The sequence below is a fragment of the Strix aluco genome, chromosome 5 (genome assembly GCF_031877795.1).
Source record: "Strix aluco isolate bStrAlu1 chromosome 5, bStrAlu1.hap1, whole genome shotgun sequence".
Lineage (NCBI taxonomy): Eukaryota > Metazoa > Chordata > Aves > Strigiformes > Strigidae > Strix > Strix aluco.
Genome location: NC_133935.1, coordinates 6,742,499 through 6,767,132, shown reverse-complemented (window position 1 = coordinate 6,767,132; position 24,634 = coordinate 6,742,499). Strand labels below are relative to the sequence as shown.

The 24,634-nt window shown below is 40.7% G+C and overlaps 1 protein-coding gene across 1 annotated transcript; it reads left to right on the top strand.

Moving 5' to 3' along the window:
- The first annotated feature begins 401 nt into the window (after positions 1-401).
- GALNT8 (polypeptide N-acetylgalactosaminyltransferase 8) lies at positions 402-24,346 on the top strand. Its single transcript, XM_074825709.1, has 12 exons — positions 402-524; positions 1,402-2,037; positions 5,165-5,453; positions 8,180-8,346; positions 9,444-9,627; positions 11,580-11,777; positions 14,554-14,668; positions 18,021-18,206; positions 19,713-19,850; positions 20,691-20,786; positions 21,366-21,533; positions 23,234-24,346. Exons 2-12 carry the CDS (start codon positions 1,842-1,844, stop codon positions 23,411-23,413), a joined length of 1,917 nt encoding a protein of 638 aa, XP_074681810.1. The 5' UTR covers positions 402-524; positions 1,402-1,841; the 3' UTR covers positions 23,414-24,346.
- The last annotated feature ends 288 nt before the right edge of the window (positions 24,347-24,634 follow it).

Genomic DNA, 24,634 nt, shown 5'->3' with positions numbered 1-24,634 from the left:
CCCTCTGACCTGTGATCTCCAGTTGCTGGCACTTAGAGCTCAGGCACACAAATGCACATGGAATAGAGAGTCCCTCACCCAGGAATATGCTTAGAAATGGAGCTTAATAAGAAGACAGGACTGATCAGGCACAGGGCATGGCCAGACAAGCATACGGACCAGCACTCATTCTTCCATGTTTGTTCCTCCCCAAACCACCACCAGTTTCTTTCCTAAGCATCATAACAAGCTTTTTTGATCCTGAAATGCTCTTCCTAGTATCACATATGTCCCATACCCCTAGGAAGTAACTCACCCATGACTCGACAGCATCTGGACTTCAAGAAACACTATGAGGGTGACTGTTCACTAGCCCAAGTTGCCCAGAGAGGTTGTGGAGTCTCCATCCTTGGAGATATTCAGAAGCTGTCTGGACGTGGTCCTGGGCTACCAGCTAGAGGTGGCCCTGCTTGGTTGGACAAGATGATCTCCAGAGGTGCCTTCCAACTTCAGCCTTTGTGATTCTGTGCAGGTGGGCTTGTCAGGTGAGCATTTGCAATACACAGGTCTTGGGAAGACTTGCAAGGACAAAGAAATGGAAGTGAATATCAAGGAGATCCACAGATCCATCTATTCTGACCTTTATTTCTTGAGGAAGGATCTCAGTCTTTTTTTTTTTTTTAATCTCTTCCCCCCCCCTCCTCACCCTGCTTTCGTTTCCATCAGCAATTAACATAGTAGAGGGATCTTGCCGTACATGACTGATTTGTTTTTCAGTAGTCTTGATCCTTCTCTTTTCATATGAATTTATGAATTGAGGTCAAAGTTTGATGGTTTTCACCGGGGCGGGGGGGGGGGGGATTATACACTAGTGATGTGAATTTGAAGTAATGTTTACAGCTGTATGTACCTGACATAACTTAGGGTTTCTGTAGCAGGGGGCTGCAGGGCTGCCCTGTGGCAGAAGAGGCCATGAATGGATAGACATAAGAAAGATCATCAGCCCTTAAGGCAGGAGACACCCAGAGGGGATTGCTGAGCAGGCAGCATGGGGCTGCAGGCACACTTTTGGAAAGAGATGCCTCTGAAGGTGCTGTGTGTGGCCCTTGGGGGACACATACCAGGGCAGGGACAGCCCTCAGGGACTGTGGCCAGCAGAAGACCCACACTGGGACAGCAATGCTGGGAAGGGTGAAGAAGCTTGGTGTTATGGAAAGCTCCATGCGCTAGTTGTTATTGCGAGTGCTACTTCAAATTCACACGTGTGTACTAGGCAAAACCCTGCCGGTTATGGTAGTGGTGAGCTGCAGGAATGGCCTGTGTGGGAGAGGGCTGTGAAGTGCCCTATACCAGTCACAATTCCTTACAGCCAGCTCAAAAACTGATGGAAAATCCATTATTTTCACATTTTTGTTTACTTAGATTCATAATTCCCCCACTGCGAATGACCAGGAAGTGTAGCATTGGCTTGCAGTTTATTCCGACTGTGTGTACGTGTGCTTTGTTGCATGACAGGCTTTCTGACATGTACCCAACTAGCCCTGCACTTCCTACAGCATCACCCCAGGTGCTCACTGGCTTCACGTGACTCGCTACACAAGCTGGTGAGAGCTGCATGCTCTCTCCAACATTGATAACTTGTACAGATATATATAAGTGTGCCCGTGGAAACACCTGTAAGCTGTACCTTATCATCATTGGTTCTATGACTCATTAGACTCAGTTAATTACTTCATCTGAGCAGCCTTAGCTCTCAGTCAAGTAGAGGCAATTTGAAACTGCATTTGGAGAGAAGACCCAGTGCAGACCTAGAACCACAAACTCCAACCAGCAGCAGAACACTGAGTTTCTTTCAGCTTACAATGGCACCCTGGAAGAGACCGCATAAAGTTGCACTGTTAATCGTGAACGCAGGTTTTGTGTGTTATCTTGTGCACTTACTGCAAGAGCAAAGAAAGGGAAGACTTGATTCCGTGGAAGTTAATCCTAGATTTCTGAACCAAGAATATAACATCCTTCAGAGACTGGACCATTTGGACTGGAACATTCATAACCTCTGTAAGTAAAATGGCATGCTGCTTAATTTTCTGAGAATTAGGTATCTAGATTTCCTGAAGGATAGAATAATAGATAGCAGTGATAATGTTTGGATTTCCCTGGACACTTCTGATTGTGGGGTGGGTTGGTTGGGTTTTTTTCTTGTGATCTTGAAAAAGATTTTATAGCTTCTCTACTTACACACAAAACAATAAAGTCTTTCACAGTCATCATGGTGTTTTTTACATATTAGACAGCTCCTGACCCTGAACTCTTTTGGAAGTGTTAAGCAATTTTAGGGTGATTGTACCAGCATGCTAATCTCAGGTGGCTATTATTCTTGTCACTATTTTGTTTGCCATAAAAAGCTATTTTTGAGAGAAACTGGACATGCCCCATTTCCTCAGCCTCTGCTGTGGGGATGAACAACAAGGGGAACTGTGACTCTGTCTTTTTTTCTTTGTGTACCTTGAGCACAGACACAATGGAGTTGCTGTGGGTAAAAGACGTTGATGAACTCTGCGTCACCTGATCGATTGGACTCTGTTCCCAAGCAACATTAGCTGAAATCTGCTGCCAGGACTGTGTCTCTCATCCCATAACAGTGAAAGGCCAACAGCGTCCCAGCAGATGTGCGTGTATATGAGCAATATTAATTTAGAAAGGGCTTTTTCTTTCTTACAGCGGGGTTTGTGAATTTTGACCTTGTTTTCAGGTATCTGTTGTAGGTTGGACTGTTGGGAAGTGGACACAATAGAGCCATCTGAAGAAGGGTTGAAAAATCCACCTCTTCTCCTTTGGACCCCTTGATTCCCTACTTTTTTCATGTTGTTTGAATCTCATCACCTCATGGCAGTGGTAGGAGGGCTAAAGCAGCCAGAACCCTGCTGTCTGGCGTTGCTTTGACTGTCGTGTTGTCCACATCTCCTCACAGTAGAGCCAGATGCATGCTGTGAAAAACAGAAGAAACTTAGAATGTCTCAATCATCCAAGCCTGAAACTAGCTGTTTGAAATGCCACTTGAGGCACTCTTGAACTTGGTGAGAAATTTTCCCCGTACAGTTTGGTCAGGTTTAATATCCCCTATCCCAAAGACCAGTATCCCATAATGTCACACTTATTGCTGACAGTGTCTTCACTGGCACCTGTTTGAATGGGCATCAATACTGGGGCATATTTTTGTAGGTTATTTTAGAGACATTTGAAAGAAAGCTGAAGAATTCACTTTAATACTTAGTCACGGAATCGCCTAATAGTTGAGGTTGGAAGGCGCCTCTGGAGATGGTCTATTCTACTGATTCATCTGCTCAAAGCATAATCAGCTAGAGGAGGTTGCCCAGGACATCATTGGGGTTGGAATATCTCTAAGGATGGAGATTTAATGACCTATCTGGTTTATCTGCTTCAGTTTTTTATCACCCCAGCACTTTAAAAACATAAAAAAATCTTATGTTTAAATGGAATTCCCTGTATTTTAGTCTCTTGTCCTTTCACTGGAGGAGGAAGAGAAGGAGACCCTTCATCTTTGCTAGACCCTCTCGTAAGATATTTGTATGCATCAGTAAGTTTCCCACCCCCACCCCCAAGCCTTCTCAGGGTCTCTCAGCTTCTCCTTGCATAACAGATGGTCCAGTCTCATAATCATCTTAGTGGCTCTTTGTAGGACTTTTCTCCAGTATGTCCATGTCTCTTGTACTGAGGAGCCCAGAAGTGGGCACAGGACTCCAGGTGTGGCCTCACCAGTGCTGAGTAGAGGGGAAAGATCACCACTCTTGACCTGCTGGCAATGCTCTTCCTACTTCAGCCCAGGGTACTGTTGGCCTTCTTTGCCCCAGGGGCACACTGTTGGCTCATGGTCAACTTGGTGTCCACCAGGACCCTCAGGTCCTCATCTGCAAAGCTGCTTTCCAACTAGTGCTGGTCCATGGGGTTGTTCCTCCCCAGGTGCAGGACTGCACCTGTCCTTGAGGTTGAACCTCATGAGGTTTCTGTTGGCCTATTTGTCCAGCCTGTTTGGGTCCCTCTGAACGGCAGCGGGACTCTCTGGTGTATCAGCCACTCCTCGCAGTTTGGTATCATACACAGAGGGTGCACTCTGCCATATTTTCAACATCATTAATGACCATATTAAACCAGTATTGGAACCAGTATTGACCCCTGGGGTACGCCACTAGTGACTGGCCTCCATCCGGACTTTGTGCCACTGATCACAACCTTCTGATCCTGGCAGTTCAAACCTCCTTGCTATCCACTTATTTAGTGCATACTTCCTTAGCTTGTGCATGAGGATGTTGTGAGAGGCAGTGTCAGAAATCTTACTTGAGTTTAAACAACATCCACTCATCTCATTCACCAATACAGTAATTTAATTGTAGAAAGCTTTAACTCACACAGGTTTTCTGTGCCTTTTTTATTTGGCACAGTCCAATATTGTAAACTTAACAAGACCTTGAGAGATTAGGATTCACTCTGTTCAAAGGTTTCTGACAGAGCAGAAATCCAAACTAACAATAAGCTTTTCAAAAGACACTGCAAAGGGCTTAGTTATTGTATTTACTTTCAGGAACAATATGTCCTAAACAACCTAACACAGACTATTTGTGCCTTTATGGCACAATATTGTGAGCCAAATAAAGCCTTGAGAGATTAGGGCTTGCTTTTCTGCTCTTTCTGTGCGGAAGTCAAAAGAATCCAGGAAGCCTATTAAAGGAGGTAGCAAAGGGTTCACTTACTGTATTTACCTTCAAGATAAATATGGTATCAACAGCCTGACTTAGATAGGGATCCATTATGGATCATTAACACATTAATGTAACTGAAGCATAACATCATGGAAATGATTTGGGCCTGATTTAACATTTTTTGTGTTGCTTCTACTCCCAGATTTCTCCACTGATGCCAGTGCAATGTCCCTTTTTTTGTGCAGTTGAGGGCAGAATCTGACGCAGGGCATTGTGAAACGTGATGCTTAAAAACTGTTCTCATGTAGGAGGGAGGGTTTGATGCTATTCTCATGTGAACATCAATTTAGCTGTAACTTCACAGATCTCTCGACCTGAAGTGTTATAAGGAGAGTTGGGCTCAGTTATGATGATGGAGAGAGTTCTCAATTGCTGTTATAATCAATCCTCTTTTATTTTTCAATCAGCAAAATCAGTGGAAGCATTCCGTGAAAATATAAAACAAATAGAACATGATCTGAAGCTGCAAGATAACTCCAAGACTGAAGTACACAAAGCTGATAATGCAAAGGAGGAAAAGGAGATTGTACACCGTTTGCTGTACCCAGACTCAGCTTTGTTCAAACGCTGGGGTGCAGATTTAAGGGAGGAGGAGCAAACTGTTGCACAGAATCTGTTCTTAAGTTATGGGTATAATGTTTATCTCAGTGATCATCTACCTCTGGATCGACCTATCAGAGACACCAGATCTCCCAGGTGCAGTATAAGTGCTTTCTACATTCACAAGGAGACATGAAATTAAAGGGAAAGGGATTCTCATTGCTTTAGACTAAGTTTAAATAATCTAGTAACAGACCTCAATTTGTGCTGTTTGTTTAGGGTTTTTTTTTCTATCATTTTCTTCCAAATTTTGCTCAGACTTGTGGTATTCTGAAGACTGTGAAAAGAAGTCACAGTGTAGAGATGACTCTTAGGAAAAAGAATATAATATTAACGTTATAATTGGTATAGGATTTCTGTCAGTAAAAAGGGGAAAAACTAATCATAGTATTCAGAAGATATGAGACCTTCTGGTCTGTTTACATTCTGTATAAGTCCCAAAGGCAGGTGAAGCATGCTTCCTCTTGTCTCTTATGTTGTCTTATGTAAGCCTTTTATATGCTGAGATATCCAAAGTGGTGTTTTTTAACACACACACACACACACCCCCTGCTTTCAAAAAACCCCAAAACATAATCAATGAAGAAATAAGCCCCTACATTGTAAAATTCTGTCCTTTTTAACAAAATGCTTGTTTTTCTTAGCTATGTTGCAGACCGTAAGTGGGCAATACCTATGCTGCTTATTAAAATATGATTCGAAATCAAACAGGAGAGGTGGTTGGAACTAATTATTGGCTAGTGAGTCCCATGAAGAGTGAGAGAAGATTCAACACTTGACCTGAATCCCTAGCACTCTTATCTTTAGCACTGTAGGCACAGCACTGTTATCTTTAGTATTGTAGGCAGAGCCATAATGGACCAGTGACCTTGTGAGTTTCCTCATAGCCTTATTTTCTCTCTCTGTTTCCCTCTCAAGTTATCAAAGAATCTAAGGATGGATTAATTAATTAAGGAAAAATATAGTGGGGTGAATATCTAAAGGATTAAGATGTAGGTGAGCAGTCCGCTTCATAAGAGGAAGCTTAAGGGATTTTTCCAGGAATTCATTGGTTCTTGAAGCCCATACATAATACTTTTTAAGCAGACCAGTGGTGCTGTGGGAGCTGGCATAAATACCCATTAAAAACCTCATTAGAAACCAAGTATCTGATAAAAAAGCAAGCACATTTTTTCTGTATAGTATGATAAGGTGTACAATTTACTGCAAAAGATAATAGTAAGCTTTACAGGATGTAACTGGTGTAAGAATGCCACAGATATGGTGCAAGCCTACACCTTTGTACCTATGGTCACTTGTGCTAAATCTGATGGAGTGTTTCAGAAGAGGATGTGGGGGGCAGAGAGGATTGCAAACTGGGCATGAATTGACGATGTTGCACTTGGGGAAAAGGTGAATTGTCTTACTGGCAGCCCTCTGGAAGATGTAAAGAGCACGTTGTGCAACTGGGTCCTCATCATACTGCTTGGATGGAGCCAGTTTTGTCTAAGGCAGACAGTAATAATCTGCCCATGACTGTGGGTGTCTGTGGAGCAGTGTTGCAGAGAAGGAGAAGGTTAAGGGAGATGGGCCTTGTGCAGCGGTTATCCAGCCACAGATCCTCCTGAGGACAGCCCTGAGCTGAACGATCCCCACTCTGCTGGGGGATCTGTTTGGGGAGCTGTCTGGAGCAGAGGTGGCTGGAGGAAGCGCATGATGAGTCTGCATTACCCCAAAGAATGGGTGCGGTGCTTGGCACTCCTCTGCTTGACATCGTAAAGAAATAAATACATCATAAAGGCGTGTTTGCAGAGACTGCCTTTTGCAGATATTCACTCAGGCTCTTGCACTAATGGGTAACAAAGCTAATGGAGAAATTCCAACAGAAATGCATTCCCTTCTTGCACAGTTGCCACTGTACAGGTCTACCTGGAGCATGAGCTCGTCTGACAGCTGCGTTATCTAGCTGCAGAACTCATGCAGTCTGAGTATTGCTTTCATGAGCATGTTTCTAAGGGTAGGGAGTGATCAGGCTGAGAATCCAGCTATGCTGTTGTCTGCTCTAGAGAGAGCTAGTGCTTAGCGCTGTGAAGAAGACCCAGTCCTCACCATCTGACCGGTGGCCAGGATGTTAGTTAGCAGAGCTGACAAATATCCCAAATATATACTTAAAAAAAAATAATTACAAAATCTTTTGACAGTAAGCAGGAAGTGCAGAGAGGTTCAAATAGCACAAAGCAGGTTTGTTTCAGTACTGGGAACAACAGATTCTGGGGTTGCATGGAGTTCCACAAGGCCTAGTTTACTCTGAAAGCAGGATTTTTGAAGCTCTTTCAAGAATTTCTGAAGGGATCCCTTGTCTAAGGGGATCTTTCTTGCATGTCAGTTTATGAGTATAGCTAGACCTACCTTGTTCTTCATTGCACATGAAAAGGGATTATTCTCTAATTTGCTTTTGTCTGCTGTCAAGTTTGGCTGTTGTCATCTCCTGTAAATGCAAAAAGACAAATTTCACTCACATCTCCACTGCCGTATAAGCTAATCATCGCTGGCTGAGTTAACTGTATACTTTAGCTTAAATGTTTTATAACCATTTCGGATTGAGCAACAGTAATTGTTCTTTTTGTTTTAACAGAAATTTTAACTTTACCCCAATGGTTTATCCACATACATAACACAACTCGAATAATGAAACTTGGATTTGGGAATTCCTTTTTTTCCAGTCTTACACTGATTTTCACGATATGTTTTAAGCCAAACACCCCAATTCTGCCTTCTTGCAGCTGCCTTGCTCCCTGACTTTCTTTAGAACCTGTGCTAAAGTTGTTTGTCTTCTATTACAGCTGTAAAATGAAAACATATCCAAAAGATCTTCCAACACTCAGTGTTGTACTCATATTTATGAATGAAGCCCTGTCAATCATCTTACGTGCAATTACTAGTATAATTAACCGAACACCTTCTCATTTATTGAAAGAAATCCTCCTGGTAGATGATTACAGTTCTAATGGTAAGTGACCCAGGGAAAGTAGGAGTCTTGCTAATTTATGCCACTATTGTGTTAAATGAATATTGGCCTTTTGGGTGCGCACGCAGTAGACCGTGTGCAATTAAGAAGTAAATTATGTACAGGAAAAAAACCAAAACACCTTAATAGCCTGCAAAAAGACAGCTAATAAGAAACAGGATGATGCTCTGCAGGTATTTGAAAAGGTTAAAAATTGAAGTAGGAGATTATTTATCATCACTGGCTCATCAGGCACAGTACCAAATTTAGAGTATGCTAAGAAAACTATCTCTATAGGTATCTGAAATAACTCCTTGAAGAGTGGTGTCTTGGGTTGTGGAAAATACTCCTAGGGGAAGCAGTGGGTGCACTGTTGCTCTTAAAATTAAACTGAACAAAGCATTGTAAAATCATCTGTAAGAAACTTTCATGCCCCTGATCTTGAGTGCTCTTTTTTTTTTTTTTTTTTTCCCCTTGCCTGCTGAGATGTGTTTGATTTCTCATTTTTCTAAGGCTTTGTAACTTCTAGAAAAACATGTCAGTCTGGGTGGACCAAGAGTTTAAGTGAGTTTCCAAAATGATGCTAAGAGGTCCCAACTTTCTATTCCTTTTTTCTGACACTATTTTTTTCTTTGGTGAGGGACTTGGCATGCTTACAGCTCTTACAAGGAGCATTTCACACTTTCAGGGATTGTTTATTTTCTCTTTTATTTTCCACATGGTAGAAGATAAACCGAGAAATTACTGTACTAAGACAGCTAATTGGTTACTGTTATGGCACACATCTGAAGTTTCTACGTACTGATGTGTTTATGTACAATTTAGAAGCCATACAGTAGCACTATATGGAAATGAAATTTAGGTGCTTAATTGAAATCCTGGAATGGAAGCTGGTTTTTAAAATAAACCTCTTGGATTCATGAGTACCTGAATAATTCTACCTGTTCTATTGCAAAGAACAAATCAGTTTTCAGTCTGGAACTGGGAGAAGCTAGAAAGCCATTACCTACATAATCTTTTCCCTTTCTTAATATCGATTGACTCTTTTTTTTTTTTTTTTTTTTTTTTTTAAACCATTAAAATCTGGGGTCTGGTTTTAGATGATTTGAAAGGACCTTTGGAAACGCACATCAAAAATTACAATGCAAAGCATCCTGGACTGCTGAAGATCATCAGACATCAGAAAAGACAAGGCCTAACACAAGCCCGGATTTCTGGCTGGGAGGCATCAACTGCAGATGTTGTTGCAATTTTGGATGCCCATATTGAAGTGAACGCGGCATGGTAAGACTATGAAGACTTGGGCGTTTCTGAAGTGGGGAGAGGGGAGAGGGAGATAGACAAGGACTATAACTGTGTAGTTGCGACAGGCATCCCCTATTTGGCTCTCCTTTCAGGCCTGCCACATGTTACTTAACAGCCAGCAAGTAATTTATTTCTCAGAGGAAAAAGGATAATATTGTTTGAAATAAATAGCAAAGCAGACAGGTAAGAGAGTAAGCTTTAGTGAAGAGGAAGAGAGAAATGTCTACCTTCTCTGTATATTTGTTACATTTCTAGGAAAAAAAGACTTCATGCAGTGAAATAACATAAGAACGATGCAGGTTATTTAGTTCCACTGCCAGCAGCTGTGGCCCTTTATAAGCATATTAGACAGCCATAATACCCCATGACTTTAAATTGGTTTGGCTCTTATTCCAACTTTGGCTAATGTTTATCTGCTGTTGCCTGTTAGTTTAATAGTGCATCACAGTTCTGCAGAACTCTTTTTGCAAATAGAGACAAAACAAGTGGCTGATGATGGATGCTTACATTCTGTTAGGTAGTGATATCTATGGTACTGTTTTGTGTGAAATCTCTTTACGTTCTCTCTGCTCTCAGTTGTTGAATTCACTGGCTGACTATTGTCCATGTTGTCTCAATTTCGGGGAGCAAGGTTCTTCTCCCAGCCCCAAAATGGCTCTACGTGGTCCAGGTCTCTCCTTCTCTTTTGATAACATATTAACTGACACTCCCTAGCTGTTACAGTCTTAAAGGTAATGCTGAAGTCCTTTAGTCATGGCTTTCAGGACTCATTGGGCTGTCAAGAGTACGTAGGGAGAGATAAGGTCAGTTCTTTTAAGCCTAACAACAATTGGGGTCAAGTAAAAAAAACTCCCTCTGACAGAGTCCAATATTCTCTGACCAGGTTCTTTCAAATATTCCACATGAGGAGGGTTTAAAGTTTTCATACTAAATTTACTTCTTAGAAGATACATGGGATTTCAGTTTAGAAAAGTGATACAGCAATATACTGAAATCACAGCACAAGCACAATACAGCAGTTGCAATATACAGTTGAATCACCATACAAATGAGATTCACATTACTATATGCTCACCATCAAGATGCTGGCCATCCCTAGTTGGGCAGAAATATATAGGTTGAAGCCAACTCAAGCATGTTGCTTTCTTCAAAGTTAATTTTTCTGGGTGTTCAATTTTTATACTGTATTTTGGGCTAAGCCACATATAGACTTCCCCTATGTTGGTCTGACTGACTTAGGAAGGTAATACTTTCTACTGATTATTTTAGGAAGGCCATGTACACAACCAGTTGACCCACTCAACTGACACTGCTGTTTATCTGCAACAAAGGCCACTCTCCGGTCCCCTTGGTGTTGGGATAAGTTCAATTTCCCTTACTATAGCTGTGGTCACTCCCTGTGTTCTTCTCTGAGCTTTATGAGCACATCATCCTTGCCTGTCTTCGATGAACCCCTACAATGGAAGAAGGCTCAGAGATCAGTCACACCTTTCCCTCATACAGCAGCCATGCCATCAAGGAACAGGGAAAAGATGGTGAATGGTCAACTTCAGGGCTTACAGCACCCCTCAGAGTCTCCTTCTTTCTTTTCCTTTTCCCTTCTTGTCTCTTCATGCAGATATTGAAGATTCTCTGGAGCCTGTAGGAAGCAGACCCAGGTAGCAATAAACCCAGCAAGTTCAGTGTGGAACCTACGGTTAGTTTATTAGTGACAGTCAAAATGCAGAAGCAGCCTAATGGAAGGGAGAATTGAGCCATGGCATAAGCAATTTGGGTTACTAGAAGTCCAAGAGTGGTATATAACTTTTTGTAGAGGCCAAAGTCAATGACTTAAAGTAGCTAACCCAGTTTTAGAAACAGGTGCTAAAGTTTAGTACTGTTCATTAGATTTCCACTTTTTCAAGCTGAATAGACTCTGTTAATTTTGGTAGGGCTGAACCTATTTTGTCTCGACTAAAAGAAGATCGCACTGTTATAATATCACCAGTATTTGACAATATTCGTTTTGATGACTTTGAGCTTCTTCAGTATGCAGTGGCTGCAGATGGATTTGACTGGGCACTCTGGTGCCTTTATGAACCTTTACCAGCTGAATGGTATTCTCTGAAAGATGAAACAGCCCCAGTCCGGTAAGTATGAATAGCATTTGAGAGTGAGCCAAGATATATGCTATCAAATGTTGAGCTAGCAGATGGAAGAACATGTTTCATAGGTGGTGGGATAGATACCTACAAAACACATTATATCTAGATAGTTGGTTTGGAAGTGTGGGTTCTTTAGCAGTCCTGAAAATCTCAGTACACCAGTTGCAGAGCTGTATTACAGAATCTGCTCTGCGCTGATCCTGCTGTCAGATTTTCAGGCAATCCCTGAGTCATTGATGTTTCTGCCTTATGTTCCTTAGCTAGGAATGTGGTAGGAATATTTATTGACTGTACGAGATGAACTGTGGTCCTTCTCCATGCTTTCCCAACAATATGGAGTGAATCTCACAATTTTGCTGGACAACTGCATGTCTGAGCTGTGAGGACTCACATGGATTCAAGTTGGGCAGTATTTTCTTTGAAGATGTTGGGGTGACATATGATTACAGTGATCTTGGGCAGCCTTTTTCAGCATTTATCAATTGTGTATCACACAAAAGTGAGAAAAACACATGAACACAATACACACAGCTGTTAAAGTGACCCCTTACTGCTAGGCTTAGGGTCCAATATATTTGCTTCTGTTCCTGATACCTTCCTTAACTGCTCAGATTAGTTTATGTATTCAACACAAGATGGTTGCTGGTAGTATGATACCAGCAGCCATCTCATGTTGAATATATAAACCCTTTTGTTTCCTTGTTCTACAAGGATGTCAGACGTTGTTGACTGTCCCTTAGCTATTAACAGCCATCTATCAAACAATATTAAAAAAACTGACATGACATAAGATATAGTTATCAGATTTTTCTATTCCTATCTTTATTGGGTTTACGTGACAAGGTTTTGCTAGTGGGGAAGGCTGCAGGGGTGGCTTCTGTGAGAAGAGGTGAGGAGTTTCCCCCATGTTGAACACAGCCTGTTCCATCTGGCTCCAAAACAGACATGGTTCTGGCCAAAGCTGAGCCAAGCAGCAACACTGCTGGTGCCTCTTTGATAACACATTTAAAATAGGGTAAAAAATGTTGCGCAGCAGCTGTGAGTGAGAGAAGTGAGGAAGAAATATGAGAGAAACAGCCATGCAGACACAGGTCAGTGAAGGAGGAGGGGAGAAGACATTTGTGAAGCACACTGCCCCGCTGCAGTGTGTGGAGGACGACGCCGGAGCAGATATCCACGTGACAGCCCCTGGAGGACCCCAACTGGAGCAGATGGATATGCCCTGAAGGAAGATCAAACCTGTGGAGAGCCCATGCTGGAGCAGGCTCCTGGCAGGAGCTACAGCCTGTGGAAGAATGCTCAGGCAGGAGCAGATTTTCTGGCAAGAATTACCGCCTGTGTAGGACCCACACTGGAGCAGTCTTCTCCTGAGTAACTGTACCCTGTGGAAAAGGACCCATTCTGGAGCAGTTCTTGAAGAACTGCAGCCCATGGGAAGAACCCATGTTGGAGCAGCTCATGAAGGACTGTATCCCATGGGAGGACCCCATGCTGGAGCAGGGGAAACATGTGAGGAGGAAAGAGTGGCAGAGATGAAGTGTTATAAATTCACTAGAACCCCCATTTTCCATCCCTATGCCCTACTTGAGGAAGAGGGAGGAGGTAGAAGAGTCAGTAGTGAAGTTGAACCTGGAAAGAAGGGGGGATGGAGGGAAAGTGGTTTATTTTTGGGTTTGTCTGTTTCGCTATCCTCCTTTTAATTTATTGCCAATTAAAAATAATTAGTATTACCAAGTTGAGTCTCTCTTGCTGCTGATGACAACTGGTGAATGGCCTCCTTATCCTTATCTCAACCCATGAGTTTTTTCATTTAGTTATCTTCCCCTGTCTTGCTGCGAAGCCGTGAATGCAAGAGCAGCTTCGTGGTCCAGCCAAGGTTAAACCACCATACTTGTTTATATAAAGGGCTTTAAAATTTACTATGTAGTTCCTGAGAAGGAAAGGCACTGTAAAAATATTTGAAAATAATGTACTGTGTTGTCGGTTGAGATGGCAGATTTCTTAATTTGTATAATACTACACCTGGTAGCTAAGAATTGGAGATAAGGCTGCACAGATACCTAGATAAGGAACTGTGAGTGAAATTGGCACTTGTATGTGTTAAAAACATTATATAGTGATCATTAATTGTTTGGGCAGGAGAATGGAATGAAAGCAAGCCAAATGTATGTTGAAGAATGTTTCATAGAGGGTTGTCCATGATTAGACCAGAGAAAATAGAAATGCGTTTGGTCATAGAGAATGGGGATATCAAAAGAGTACCAAATTCCTTTTCAGTCCCCTTTCCCCCACTGGATTCATCTACAGTGGAACTGGTCCTGCCAGACAATTGTCTCATCTGTCTTTCAAAATCTTGATTGACAGTGATTCCGCAATCCACCTTGGCAATGGGCTTTAGTGTTTAAGTTTCTTTAATGTTAGGTAAAATTTCAGAATGTCCAATCTCATTCTTCTTTGCAACAGTTTAATCTGTTTTCTTTCTTCACGTTTTAAAAATGTGGAAACATGTAACATCATGTCTCAAAATAGATTTAATTATTTAAAAATTACTAGATCATGCTTTTTAGACCATTGGTTAGGTTATTTGCTGTTTTCTGATTCTTTAATATTGATCTACATGTTGTTCTGAATTAAATCTGCTATTCTCTCTTGGATACAACTGGAGGCCTTCTGGAAGTTCAAGATGTGATTGATGGCTAATTGACTTTACTTATTTCCATCATTGTTGCTCCTTTCTAATTTTACTTCTTTGGTTCTCCAGGAGCCCATCTGTAATGGGGATTCTTGCTGCAGATAGGAAATTTCTGGGTGAGATTGGTGTACTGGACGGTGGAATGCACATATATGGAGGAGAAAATGTGGAACTTGGCCTGAGGGTAAGCCTATTTTTTAATCCTTTTCTGAAAGACAGTGAAAATTAGTATGTGATTTTTTTGAAGCTCTCAGGCCGCTGGTTATTGTCCAAAGCAGGGGTTGATATTTCAGAACAATTCTCTTTTAGTTTGGAAGGATAGTGATAGATTTCCAAACGTGTTTAAGGCTCATCAATAGGCTTTTGTTGATACTTAAGGATTTTGCCTCTTGACACAAGAACCTAGTTCAGTGAGAAAATACTGAGTCTCGCAAGATGTGGTTCTCTGCAGACATTTAAGGCATATATTTCTTGGCTCAGCAAAAGAATTAGATAAGATCAAGTTAAATGAAGCTGTGTATTAGGAAAAAACAAAAAAACCAAAACCAAACTAGAAAGAGGTCTGTCTGCCATTAGAGGGTAATGTGTTCTTCAACTTTGGATGTCTTCAAATCAAGAATGGAGGCCTGTTTTGTTTTGTTTTGTTTTGTTTTTTTTCCCCCAGAATAGTTTTATCTGGAGTGATATTAGGGAACATGTGAGAGCACTAAACATTCCATTGATGACTAATTTTTAAAAGTAATGGTGGCTGGAGATATTCTAGAAGACCTGAGGGAAAAAAAAAATGAACTTAGTGGTTATCTCTATAAAGAAGAGAAAGGATGGCAGGACGTGAGAATTATAAACCTGCTAGCAAGACTTAAATGTCTAGGAAAAAAGGGTTTGGTTATTCTCTTTCTCTGTAAACATGAAAACTAAGGGGCTTTAAAAGAAGTCAGTAACCAGTTTCAAAACATGAGGAGGAGGTACTTCATTCCTCCAGTAGCAGACCAGACCAACAGACCAGGAGCAGAGCTCCTTCCAAAGGGTATTGTGGGTCTTAAAAACTTGCAGTCATTTGTGGGGAGACTGAACAGTTATGGAAGAAAAACCTACTCAGAGTTAGTAAACGAAAGTGAATCATGGGAATATGCAGAAAGTCCCCTGACCTGAAAATAACTGGGGGCCGTGAGAGGTAACATATGTACTTGTTTTGTTCTTAACCTTCCTCAGGAATAAGTATGCAGTCACTGTGGGATACAGAATACTAGGCTAGATGGACCATTGGTCCAGTATGGGCATTTTCTCATGTTCTTATGGCTTTTCTTTTTTGTTCTGGTATTTCTTAGGAAACATATAAAAAATAATACAGACAACATAAGTTTGTCTGAACAAATCATGTCAAACAAGTTAGGTTTCTTTTTTTTTCTATAACAGAGTAACTTGCTTTGTGCAAAGAAGAAAACCATCAGGAATTAGGAGAAACATGAAGAATAAACAGCTCCAGAGGTGTAGGTGGGGAAACATCCAGTTAGAAAAGAACTGGGAGTAACAGACTTTGTATGCGTCAATGTGGCTCTGCAGCTAGATGGGAAATGATGGTGGTGATGATCCTTTTCTTCTACCGCTAAGTTCTCTTCTGGAGTTGTGTTTTGAGTTCTGAGACTATACATCAGGAAATGTGTGGAGCAATTGAATAATCTGAAGCAAAGGAAAGAGAACAAATAGAGTTCCTGCAATATGTGACATTATAGCAGAAATAGGCCTAAATGAGGTTTTTTGATTTCATAGAATTGTAGGATAGTTTGGGTTGGAAGGGACCTTAAAGATCATCTAGTTCCAGCCATGGGCAGGGACACCTTCCACTAGCCCAGGTTGCTCAAAGCCCCGTCCAACCTGGCCTTGAACACTGCCAGGGAGGGGGCAGCCACAGCTTCTCTGGGCAACCTGTGCCAGTGTCTCACCACCCTCACAGGGAAGAATTTCTTCCTTATAGCTAATTAAAATCTATGCTTTGTCAGTTAAAAACCATTAACCCTTGTCTTATCACTACATGCCCCTGTAAAAAGCCCCTCTCCAGCTTACTTGTGGGCCCCCTTTAAGTACTGGAAGGCCTCACTGGAGGTCTCTCTGGAGCCTTCTCTTCTCTAGGCTGAACACCCCCAACTCTCTCAGCCTGTCCTCATAAGGGAGGTGCTCCAGGCCCCTGAGCATCTTTGTGACCTCCTCTGGATTTGTAGAAGAGACGATCAAGAGAAAATGTAGCAACAGTCATCCAAACATGTTAAGTGCTATGTTAAACAAAGCCCCTGTGTGTGAGGCACCACATTGAGACATGTGGATGTACTAACTTGGGTTGATACTATATTGGAGATGTTGACAGATTTATCCATTACTCGTGGTGGACATGATCAAAGACCCCATGCTTCAGATTCTGTCTGAGACTGAAATGTCACATGTCATTACCTCATGTCTTGTGAGGCAGGTTGTAAATTAATATTTCAGTTCTGTTGCTTGAAAAAACATTTGCACTATTCACAATGGTGGCAATGTATGTCTACTCTGTAGTCATTTACAGAAATGCTGGGGGTGAAAATAATGGAGAATCAGTTCAGTTAAAACACAAAGCTGCTCTGAAAATTAACTATAAAAATAGTATTAAAGATCTCTGTTTATTTCCATCCTGAGGGTTTCTTGTGTCAAATATGCTTGGTTAGCATGCAAGCAGCCTCTCATGTTTTCCTTTAGCCAGCTGCCAGTCCTGGAAAATTTAATGTGAACATGTGAAAGAAATCTATTGCACATAATGGAGCATTGTTTGTCAATCCCTAAACTAGGACAATAAATCTACATTGTGCAGTGCCATGTGGACTTGCCACCTTGAGTTCAGTTCTACACAGCTGCTCGCCTTTTGTAGAGCTTCCACACTTACACTGGTTCAAGTATAGTCAGGTTTGGTGTGTTTGTTCTCAGCCTTCTGTACTTTAGAATTATTGGTTGTGGCCTGCTTAGATATCTCTCTGAATTTCATGTAGGTATTTTCCAGGAATCCACTGGATTTTTTATTTCTCTTGAATTCTCCCGAGTATGTAAGATTTTGCAGGACTAGTTTTGCTCTTGACATATCCTGGGCAATGTCAGTGCTTCTGAAGGATTTAGGCCCATAACCACCACAGTATTTAGCAGTCTAGCTCCTAGTGAGATCAGTTGGAGGTATGTACAAGTTTGCCTTTGTACATCTATGCCAACTGATCTGGGTGCCTTGTCACAGGAAACCAGTGAGTAGTTTTGTTAATGGTGATGGCAAAGAAAAAGAAGAAAGAATATGCCTTTACTCTCCTGGACCTGTGATAGGGCTACATGCAATAGAAATGAAATGTAGTGAAAAATTTTTTTCTTTCACTCAAGCCAGGAAATAGAGCTCTGAATGTTGAGGGCATGCCAGTTCAGCTGGTGAAGGAGTGGTGGGCAGCAGAAATAGGAGTATTTTAACAAAAAAATACGAAGAGTTTGAATAAATAGGCAACTTTACCTCAAATTCTCTCTCCTTGACCTAGGCTTGGCAGTGTGGAGGTAAAGTAGAAGTTCTGCCCTGTTCAAGAATCGCTCATTTGGAAAGAGCTCACAAGCCTTACTTGCCGGACTTGAGCATTGCAGTGAAACGCAACGCCTTGCGGGTAGCCGAAGTGTGGATGGATGACTACAAGAACATGGTCTACTTTGCATGGAATCTTCCAATGGAGGTGGCAGTGTTTCTCTGTGTTTCCAATTGGAATTCAAAGTCTAAAAGTGGTCAAATGAGAGTATGTAGTCACAGGAAAAGAGGCATAGTGTGGTTATAAGAGTCACTGTGGAAAAAAAATAAAATTAATATCGATATGTTAATTATTATTTATATGGATATGGACAGATTTATAATTATTGATAAGGTCACAGACATGTTTTTCTTAGACTCAGACCAAGAGCTGATGCCTAGCTTAAAGAATATAAAATGAAATTGTTTAACAAATATTTTAATTTTTTAGGGAAAGTAGGGAATATCTTACCTGGAACATTCATAATTTTGCATGAAAAAGAAAGTCTCTAGTGATCTGGGTGTCCCTGAATATCTTTTAAATAAGCAAAACTGACCTCCAAATAGAGAATTCAATTATTCTTCATCATATACCAAATGACTTTTATTAAGTGAGCTATTCTCTCTGCAGCCCAAATTTCTGCTTTTTTTTTCCTGGAAGAAAAAGGCGAAAGTCTTATAGCATCCTTGGAAGGCTGAAAAATTGTAATGCCAGGAAATTAAGAACTTTCCTTTAATAATAATAATAATGATCTAAGTCCTTTAAATTGCAGAGGTTTTTTCCTCCTTTTGATTAACTTCAGTACTTCTGAATATGTTTTTAACTTTTGTCCTGCACACTGTTGAAGATACTGGAAGTGTCAAGACCAGGTCTTTTGAATATTGGTAATTTCAGTTAATAAAAAAAACTGTATGAATTTTCCCAGACTGCACTTCAGTGGGTTTATGAATCTAACAATGGAAGAATAGCCTCCTACCTCTTTGTGTTTTCTTGAATAGATATTAAAGAAACAAATTAAAATATATAGTGATATAGCATAAATTAAAACTTCAGAACAATCCACTTCCCTTCCCCGTTTTACTGTAAATATTTGGAATTTTTCATCTGAGAATGCTAGTCATCAAAAACTGCTTCAAGTCTATTTGAAATTCCTAACCTAACTTATTCAGGCCACAGACTGTGTTTTAGAAAACTGCTTAAAGACAAGCTGTAAGCTCCTGTTGGACTGATCTCTACTAAAATTTCCTGCTGGAGCTGTTCCACTTTGTATAAGAAGTTACGTAGTCTTGGAAACAATAGTTTGAATCTTGATTGCTCCCATGAAATGAGTGTCACAGTCAACAGACTATTGATCAAACTAAGCGCTGTCTTATTTCTCACGTTGAGCTAAATTATTTTTTCAGTATGAAATAAGAGAACTACTTCCTAGCTGCATCTAACTTTCATATTCTTTATATTTATGAAGTCATAACATGTTTGTTTTTCACTAATTTATTGGTGTCTCTAGGAAAAACAGGTTCTGAAATTCTAAAGTTTAAAAACCATATTTTTTTAATTAACTTTTAAATATATTTTTTTATGTTATGAATAGACAATATGGAGAAATAAGTCTGTATTTTCCCTAGTTTCTCAAACCACCTTAATGTTCTGAAATTAAATATGGTGTTCTTGCAGAATCCTGGAATAGACTTTGGTGATGTTTCTTCCAGAAAAGAGCTAAGGAAAAAACTAAACTGTAAAGGCTTTGACTGGTACATAAAAAACATTTACCCTAACTTAATAGCTCTTCCCAACATTGTTGGCTATGGAACAGTAAGTACTGAGTCTATTTATTTGAAATATGGAACAACTCATTAGCTCCACTGTTATGAAGAATTGTTGTGAACACTGTTTTGCTGATTATGATATATTTTCCTAGAAACTTTAAAAAGACTTTTACATGTCTTTCTAGACACTAAAGTTTTTTAAAGTCTTTTTCATGCTAATTGTCAGTTTAGAATTTCTAAACTGTGTTTATTGTGTATGTACTGATGGGAGCACAACAGTAGTTTGGGAAAGTCCTTAAAATGCTTTTTTTTTTTCTTTAATTGCATTCAGAATTCACCTATTGACCAACAAGAATGGATTAATATCTTCTTGTAAGAGCCTGAATTTTTCAGTGGAATAGTGTAGATTTTTTTTTTTTTTTCTTCAGAGATTAGCAGGGTAATTTGGAAAGCATGTAGACGTGAATCAAGATAACATCTAGTACAAATAGGCAAAAGAGAGAACTAATCATCTAAGCTGCAGTGGCTTCTTAGCGTGGGGTAGGCATTTTCTAGACCCAAGCTTGCAGACCTTGCTGTAGCTGGGCAGTGGTACTCACCCGTTCGGAGCTGCCTGGTGACTTCTGAATGTGGTGCTACATGGCAGGATGTCGATGAGTCTTTGAAGTACCTTAGATATACTTTTGATTTTTGCTGTGATGAATCATTTCTACAAAGGTAATCTGAGATTTATTTTCTAAACCCATATTGTATCCTCCACTTCAGGATTCAATGCAGAGCTCTGAATAAAGTAGCCTTGCTCTCAGGATAATTTCTAAAATTAGTGGTGAGGAGTTGAAAACAAGATTGCGGTTCCTCACAGTAAATTTCCTATTTTATTCTGCAGATGAAAAACACATTGAAAGAAGACATCTGTATTGATCAAGGGCCTGTCCCTGGAAACACGCCAATTATGTATCCCTGTCATGCATATTCACCACAGGTAACGCAAGGAACTGATCAGATCTTCACATATGAGCTGCTGCTAACTGTTCCTTTCCAGCCTCCACAGGGCCATGAAATAGGCACTTCAAACCTCTGTGCTATCTAAAGGGGAATATTAACCTTTATTTCATTAAATCCTGCCCCCCAATGCAACTGTCAGCAGAGCAGGTTCCCATGAGGATCTAAGTGCATTAAACTAAGGCTTTTGGTTTAGCCTTGCCAAAAAATTGTGAGACCTCATGTTGATACTGATTGATCTTGTTCATTAACAGAAGATCAGTGGGATGAATGGGAGAGAGGTGGAGCTCTTCCTCACACCTCATTGCCCATCCTCTCAGTAGGAGGGAAGCTAAGGGTTACCATTCAGTTGCAAACATCTTGCTTTTTTTCATTGGAAAGCAGAAAGATGTCGTATAGGGTCAAATTCATCCTGGTTTAATTACTGAGAGATCAGTGAATGCTGGTGCTGTGCAGCTGATACCTCTCAATACCAGTTTTGGAACTGTCTGCTATCATCTGCTGATGAGATTTCCCTGGTATCTTAATTTACTGACAGTGGTGTCACCTTCCCTTTCAGCACATCTTTTATCACAGCACTGGAGAAATGTATGTAGGAGGTTTACGTGCCCGACGGAATACAGTTGATAGATGTCTAACAGACCCTGGGAATGGGGATCGGCCAGTTTTAGAACAATGTGACACAGCTGTGAATAAAGGCCTGAACTTGCACTGGGATTTTAAGCAGGTAGGTGGATTTCTATAACCCCACATTTCAATAAGCTTTCCCATTATAATGAATCCTTAGACACTTTTCTTGCAAAGCAGTTTGCTTCTGAATAGCGTTACCTCAATTTCAAGACTTGCAGGTGCCACTGCAGGAGCTACGGTGAAGGTGACTGAGTCTTCAGGGATCTGTGATGTTGAAAACGAGGGAATAGTAACACAACTGAAGCTGAGTTACCAGAAGTTAACCAGTTCTCACTTGTTATCTGAACCATAGCCACTTATTTGTTCAATTGTCTGTCTGTCTGGGTGGAATCAGCTGGTTTAAACCTTTACTTAAAGGTTTAAGTCTTTTAATTTTTAGCTGGGCTGACTAAAAACACTCACTCGCTCAGTTACCACAGTTCAGCTAATGGGCAGGAAATGTGCAAGCCCAGGTGCCTCTGCTTTTGATGGTCTGATTATAACATTGTGAACTCTCTCCACTGTCCACTGTCTGTCTTTCCAGCCTTCTCATGGGACCTGTTGGTCTTAGGGAAAAAGTGGGCTGATGTCTCATCCTGCTCGTTCTCTGGTACCATCTTCTGTAACAGCATCTCAGCGTGGGAATCCTTGTTGGAGATCAGGCTAGGTTCATCCCTTCAGAGCTCAGGTTATAGCTGGTGATTAGAGCATTCACGCCATGTTCACTTGTCTCCATTTGTGCAGGATTTATGCCAGCTGATGCCAACATGCTTAAGATCCCAAGTGATACTTTCATATTCTGTATTCAGTGCCTCTGAATACAGATATGATAGCGCTGGCTTACTCAGCTAGTCTAAGACAGATACTGCCACACTGCTGGGGCAAGATAAACAGGCAGCAGCAATAATGATGGAGGGAGAAGTGGGAAAGGAAGCCATGCAGCTTCTCCCCTCTCAGGCAGTACAAACCTTATTAGCTTTATGTAATTAATAATTAATTAGTTTTACATGTAGCGTATGGGCCTGTTTACTGTATCCCTCTCTCAGTGAAAAACTAAGCAGGAGACAAATATTGTGAGAGAGTGGTGGAGAATGAATGATGGAAAATAGAGGAGCTGAATTGGTGAAAGGTGAAGATTTCAGTGATGTGCACCAAATAATATAGACCCACATGGTCTCCAGAAATTCCGCTAACATGGGATTTCCTTTATCTTTAGTCTGGTCTGTAACCACAAAATTTAGAAAAAAGTGCAGGTATGTTTCTGGAAGGTTTAGACCCACCTTAAAAGTAAACCTTCAGTTCCTTGTGTGCATCAAGCATTATCATAGTGAAACAACTGGCTGCCTGAAGGAGCCGGGTAAGATCCTGTTTGCTCTGGAGCCCAACCCCTTAGGAAAATCTTCATTTCCGGCCTGATGAGTTGACTTAATCACACCCTACCCCATTCATAACAGTTAGTACTGAAATATTGACTCAGAGATAAGAGATGAATATTCTTACCTGTTATTAGCTCTCTTCTTTCAAAACAGGATACAGTACAGACACAAAATAAACCTCTAAATATATTTTAATATGCCTTGGAGAGTTCCATAAGCTGTCACACATTATTAGCCTGAGGAAAACGCAACATTCTTCTTTCAGGTCTGTGACCTACTAGAGTTTCTCAAACACATTTGTAGAGTCCAAGAGACTTGCTTCCTGACTGAGCACTAAATTTATAAGCCCTCAGTTTCTGTCATACCTCCTTTCCTTTTGTAGGGATCGGCCGTAATCAACAGGAGCACTAAAAGATGCCTCGAAATCACAACAAATGATCCAGCTTCACACAGACTCGTAATGCGGACCTGCACAGGACAAAGGTGGAATATCCAACACACGGTTAAGGACTGGGGAAAGAAAAAAGACCAGGAAAAAAAGACACAGCAGTCAAAGCATTGACTAAAGGACATTTTTGCTTGAAAATTGCTACGTTCATAATGCAGCACTGAAGGCAATGATTTCAAGAGTTTGTTTACACAGGATTCTACAACGTAGTAGTTATTGCAAGAGCTATGAGCTACTCATGCAAAGGTGCAAGTTCATCTCCTCACACTCTTGGGGTATCACCCCCCAGAGTTTCCTCAGTTAGGAGAATGATTGTCTTTGCTCTCTTTTATTATCACCGGAGAAAAGCAGTTACGTTTAAGAGTGTTTCAACTCCCCTGAGTTCCTTATGATGTCCTTTGGAAGTGCCTATCTCTGCTCATTAATGAAAGACTGGTGTAAGGTCTCTAACTTTGGAACTTTGGCATTTTGGTTAGATATGAAAATTCAGAAGAAACGAAAGTGGGTCTGACTTCCTGTTGTACACAGTTTATCTCATGCTGAATTGGACCATTTTTCTTGTCTTGTGTCATATAGATAATGCAAAACTTCTTGTCAACACGTGTTCATGCAAGTACGTGAAATGAAATACATCCCTGTTCTTCTGACCCTATAATTTGCCTGAACATGATTCAGTTTTTCAGTAAAGTTTATTAGATTCAGCAGTGTGCCACACTAAGGCTGTTTTATGTTTACCTATGTGAAGTTTGCTTGTATCAGCCAGCTCACAGCATGGATAAAATCCAGTCAAGCCCTTGGAAACAAAAGGGTTCAACTCAATATTTTCCAAAACCCAATATGAGACCAATGCAGAAGCATATGTCTGTCAAAGAAACTAAATAAAATCCAGCATGAGTTGCTAATGGGACGCAACTTCCAGGTAGACACAATATGAGTTCCTGTAGAAATAGGATTAGGTGGAATTGGCTGTCCTACTTAGAGTAACCACTCCTAGGATCTATGCTTACTTGTTGAAAGGAACTCCTGCAAAATAAACATTGAAACATACAGAGTTTCAGCCTGAAGTAATTCTGTTTATCAAAAGGTGCCAAGCATTTCATTGAAGTAGAAAATATATTCAACATTTGTTTGACTATAAACCAATATAATTTGTTTTTTCTTTTCTAATTTCTCTGTAAACTTGATGTGAACCATCTGGTCCTGATGTTCAGGACTGGAATTGGACAAGCTCTTCTTAAAGGAGAGTCTTTGGTCCTTAGGGTCCATATTTTTCTGTTCTGGAAACTGATTCTTAAAAATGCCACATTTTAACCAGATTCAATTTAAATTTCTAAA

Bases quoted from the DNA above. Each gene is read 5' to 3' on its own strand.
- GALNT8 (XM_074825709.1), top strand. From the start codon at position 1,842: ATGGCACCCTGGAAGAGACCGCATAAAGTTGCACTGTTAATCGTGAAC. The intron at 8,347-9,443 runs GTAAGTGACCCA...GTCTGGTTTTAG, and splicing joins AGATGATTACAGTTCTAATG to ATGATTTGAAAGGACCTTTG. The intron at 20,787-21,365 runs GTAACGCAAGGA...CTTCCCTTTCAG, and splicing joins GTCATGCATATTCACCACAG to CACATCTTTTATCACAGCAC.